This window comes from Psammomys obesus, unplaced genomic scaffold (genome assembly GCF_907164565.1).
Source record: "Psammomys obesus unplaced genomic scaffold, mPsaObe1.curated_primary_1811, whole genome shotgun sequence".
Classification (NCBI taxonomy): domain Eukaryota; kingdom Metazoa; phylum Chordata; class Mammalia; order Rodentia; family Muridae; genus Psammomys; species Psammomys obesus.
Window position 1 is genome coordinate 1,027,690 of NW_026590341.1, and position 4,782 is coordinate 1,032,471.

The 4,782-nt window shown below is 50.8% G+C and overlaps 1 protein-coding gene across 4 annotated transcripts in view; it reads right to left on the reverse strand.

The window, feature by feature from the left end:
• Window positions 1-544: 544 nt before the first annotated feature.
• The window catches only part of Ric8a (RIC8 guanine nucleotide exchange factor A), a 6,905-nt gene continuing 2,667 nt past the window's right edge, over window positions 545-4,782 (reverse strand). For 3 of the 4 annotated variants that reach the window (XM_055606846.1, XM_055606845.1, XM_055606844.1), the window contains 6 exons: window positions 4,239-4,389; window positions 2,667-2,762; window positions 2,423-2,579; window positions 2,201-2,345; window positions 1,709-1,828; window positions 545-1,348 (listed from right to left, as the gene is read on the reverse strand). In XM_055606846.1, coding sequence (XP_055462821.1) covers window positions 1,228-1,348; window positions 1,709-1,828; window positions 2,201-2,345; window positions 2,423-2,579; window positions 2,667-2,762; window positions 4,239-4,389 — 790 coding nt within the window. In that variant the 3' untranslated portion in view covers window positions 545-1,227. The remainder of the gene's footprint in view (window positions 1,349-1,708; window positions 1,829-2,200; window positions 2,346-2,422; window positions 2,580-2,666; window positions 2,763-4,238; window positions 4,390-4,782) is intronic. The other variant, XM_055606847.1, reaches the window with a different exon arrangement.

Here is a 4,782-nt window from a genome sequence, read left to right on the forward strand (position 1 = left end):
TTTTGTCTGTTTGGGACAGTAAGCGCTGACATATTTTTGGTTATGTGGGTGTCTTCCTCTTGAATGACTGAGCCCATCTTTCCCCTGTGTTAACTCAGGCCCCTCTTTTCCAAGGTCCCTCAGGAATCCCCACATCTTTTAGAATCTCATCTGCCCAGCCCTCCCTAAGCCGCTTCCCACCACTCCACCCAGGCTTCTTCCAGTAACGACGCTAAAAACAATGGTAGGCATTACTCCAGGAAGCCCCACAGGGTCTCCTAGCTTTCTGTCCTATGTGTAGTTATGACTAAGCATAGGCTGCTCCCTCCTTGGCTCCTACCCAGATGGGTACAGGTTAGGCTGTTTCCCAGATGGACAGACCTGTTACTACACCCATTCTGACTGGGGCTGAGAGGCAGACCCAATGGGATTCCAGTGATTGGGGTCTTCTATCCTTGTTCTTCAATGAGAGCAGATGTGTGGTGATCTAGGAAATCTTGAATTCTAAAAATAATGAAATTAGTTCTTATTTCTATTTAATATCCTTTCACCCAGCTACTTCAGATACAGTCTTGTCCCAAACTCTTTATTCTGTGCCTCAGAGAGCTCAGGTTTACCTTGTCTTCCAACTTTTGCCTTCTTGTAATTATGACACCAGTGGCTGTGAGTGGATTAGATGTCACAACCAGTCAGGCTTGGGTATGTGGATACTGCAGTGGGTGGTGGAGCCAGGACCAAGAAGAATTTAGAAGAAGCCACTGTCCCTGTGCTCAGTGGGGCCAGAAGCAGGAACCATGATTCGTGGTGTATTTTTGACATAATTAAACAATTCCAACAGATTCTAATATGTTTGAAACACAGCATATGCTCCGCATACGGGCTCTAAGCTGGCAGTGACAGCCCAGACATGCTTTCACAGTGTGTACCCTGCTCAGTCCCCTTGTACATGCATGTTCATTTATGTGCCAAGGCAGCTCTGCCCATGGCTGGAGCTACAGCATATGCTTGGGAAACATCAAAGAAACAACTTCACTTGTGAAAATTAAAGGTGGGTTCCTAGTCTTTAGAGGACAAGACTACCACAGTCCTAAACATGAGAAACTGGACCAAAGGCAAATCATGGATAGCGAGGGGAGTAAAGAGAAAGGCCTCCCCAGCAGGAGAGGAGTGTGGCTTCTCTCGGCAGCACCCCAAGGACATGTCTGGAAGCAGCACCAGTTCTGAAGGGGAGCAAAGCCGCTGCCATCTTCAGTCAGGGTCTGAGTCGGGGTCTGAGGAGAGCTGCCCCTCCATGGTCTCGCACATCGCATCTTGCAGAGAAGTGAGGTGACCCCGGGGACTCATCCCCATGGGTTGGATGACTTTGTGCCTGCAGGGAAAGCACAGTGTGGTTGGGGAGGGGACCTAGTGTGCAGGGCAGGGGCTCTTGCTTATCCTGGCTGCTACTTGAACCACGTATACTATTAACCGGGCCCAGAGCCTAACCACCACCTAATTAGCTTTGAGGTGTTAGGCAGACCTTTATGTTCTTGTCCTCATTTTCATCATCTAGAAACAGGGCTCCAGTGCTGACTGTATCCTCTTTCATTTCTGGAGGGTTACCTCCAGGGCAAGTTACTCAGATGCTCAATGCAGCCTCACTTGACCTCCTCTAAGCCAGTCTCCTTGGGCTCACGAAAGAGAATCATTCCCATGTCTTCTAGCTACTGGCGTTCCTCCCAGCACATACCTGGAGAGCTTATCAAACATGTTCACCAGCTTCATGGCCTCATGTTCCTTCTGCTCCTCTGTCATGCCTTCCATAGGATTGGGTGGCTTCTCCTCCACCCTTCCAGTCACAGGGTTGATGCTACCTCCCAGGAACAGTGCATGGGAAATGGGTTAGTGATACCACAGGAGAGGTGGGGCTGCATGGGGCAGGGAGTCTCCGTCTTCAAGCTTAGGGCTGGGTTAGCAAGGACCCACCTTCTTAGTTTTGGTGGTGGTGGGACTTCAGAAGGGAGATCCCCCTGGAACATCAGCCAGACAACTCTTGCCTAGGACCTCCTGGTTCTCAGAGAGCTCACTCGCTGGGCCTCAGTACATTCAGGACACACTTGTCATCAGAACACAAGTGCCTGTTTTCAGGTCTTACCTAGTCCTCATCCTGTCCTATGTACTAGTGGTTCTGGTTGGGGCTGAGGGACGTGAGGGAACCCAAGTGTATAGTAGAGGCACATACCTGGCCTTAGCTTCTCTGTACTCCTCTGTGTCGGTGTCCTCATCCTCTGAGTACTGGCCCTCAGGCCGGCCACCTGCCATGAGACCCCTGGCAGCCAGGAGGCCAGCAGCATTCCCGTAGCCTGTGTACTTGATGAATCGGGGCACTGGAGACCAGGGCAGAGGTCAGTGTGTGAATATGGCTGAGGCAGGGAGGCCTGGGGCTTGGGCTCCCCCAACTCACCACTCTCAGAGCATAAGACAAAGAGGAACTCGGCAGCTACCCTCTTCACGTCTGTATCAAGGTGTGTCATGAGGCGGACAAGCTTGTTTCGAAGCAGGTCCCCCACCTCAGGCCGAGTCCTCACATCCCTCAGAGGGGGCAGGACCTGGGGAGGCAGCTGACTCTAAGCGTTGGCTCAGAGAAGCCAGGGGCCTGTAAAAAGGATCCAGCCCATGCCCCCAGCTCCATCTCCTTTTCCAAGTACCTGGGCCTTCAGGAACTTCCTGGCAGGACGATGTATTCGGGCACATTCCGTCAGCACACTCAGCACAGGTGCCACACACTCCTTCAGCCTGTGGGTCTGCAAAAGGGCTTCTGTCACTGTGACATGCTCCCCACATAAGATGGGGGCACAGTGCACACTTGAGCAAATGGCTCTGACAACAGACTCTTGTAACGAGGCCATGTTGCACAAAGGTAGTGGTGGGTGTTTAGTAGCTTAAAAAGATATGGAAACACTAAACCAATCATGGTGGCACAAGCCTACTATAATGCCAGTATTTGGGAGGCAGGAAGATCAGAAGTTTAGGGGCATCCTTGTGTCAATGAAGCTCTTAAACAGAAAAGAAAAGTGATGGAAACAGGACAAGGTTCTGGAAGTGACTGAAAGTTTTTGTTTACTCCTTTGTATTTTATATGTGTTGCTTGCATATATGTCTGTACATCTAGACGTACATCCATCCATACATCCGGGTGTTGGATCCCTTGAACTGGAGTTGCAGCCAGTTGTGAACTGCCATGTGGGTGGGTGCTAGAAATTGAACCAGAGTCCTCTAGAAGTGCTCTTAACCTCTGAGCCATCTTTCCAGCCCCGACTGAAAAAGCTTTGTGACTTGGGTCAAACAACTCGCTTCTTTAAAACTATAAACCAGGGTCATGAGCAAAACAAAAAGTATTTGAAGCTGTGTGCACACCACAGGTACACACTACCCTCCCTCAGGAAACGGCAGAAGCAAATAACAGAATCCCTACTCAGAGTGCCTAATGGATAACCAAGCAGTGTACCTATCCCTTGCCCACCTTTCCGTGATCTTCCTGGAGCCCAACACCAGCAGCCACAGCAATAGAGGCAGGCAGGCAGAGCTCCTCACCCAGCTCATAGGTACTGAGCACTCTCGGCCCAACATGGCTGCTCAGAGATCTAATGAATCTCAGTCTATGCTTTCATCTGTGGGAGCTCCACAAGGATAGGCTAGATCACCATCTCTCTGGATGTCCCATGAATAGTCAGGGGAGTCAGATAACCTTTGGTTATGTCTCCTTAAGATGCAGAGGGACAGCCTGGGGTGGTGGTGATATCAGCTCACACTTTTCATCTCTGTGAGTTCAAGGCCAGGCTGGTCTACAGAGGGAGTTCCGGGACAGCCAGGGCTACCCAGAGAAGCCCTGTCTTGAAAAACCAAAGCAGAAAGGGAAAAAAAAAATGAAGAGGACAACTGATGCTATCATCTATGGCTGCCCGTGTATAGGAACATTAGGAGCTGAGGGTCACGAGCAGTAATGAGAGCTTCCAAGAACCACTTAGCTCAACCACAGAAAACTAGACCACGAGAAGCTTGCGTTTCTTTGGTAATCAGCAACAGGAGGTGTAGCCACAAGCTTCTGAGAGGGCCTGACTTAGTGGCTACGCTCTGTCTGGGCCATGGAGCAATCAGAGGAATTCTCCAAGTTATAACATCAAGATGAGCTCTACTTGGCAGTACCAGTAGTGCAGAAACAGTAGCCACAACTGGGGCCAGAGTCCCTGGTTGAGACCACATAACAGGTTCCTGCCTACCTGGTGCAGACGCTTCTCCAGGAAGGCGAGGAGGGCACTGATCACATCCATATTAACTCCCATAAACTCTAAGGATCCTTCATGTAGCTCCAGGGCGAGAAGGACATCCAAACATTTTAGGGGCAAGTTCCCCAGGAGATTCACCGTGTGGCTGGGGACAGACCGGCAAAGGCCATCAACAGAGTATCCTCTTTAGCACAGATGCAATTCCTGGCTCTTCTCCTGGGGTGCACATGATATGGCGGCCTGCAGGATAGTACTGAGGACTAGGGGCAAGGGCAGGTAGTACCCCAGCTCAGGTTTGGCGAGAGACTCTGCAGACACTCCACCCGGCCCATTCTGCCTGAGCTGGATGCCAAGCAATCTCTGGAAACCAAGATCAGCTGAGGCAAGAGAGCATTGCCTCCACCTAAGGCCCCATCTCTAAGTTCACAGCTCCTTTCTCAGTTATATCCCGAGTTCCTGTGGCTGTCTGGGAAACACAGTGATGTCCCATTCCCCTGACAAAGTCCTAGGCTGGGGCCTGGGCTCCCAGGTGCTTCTG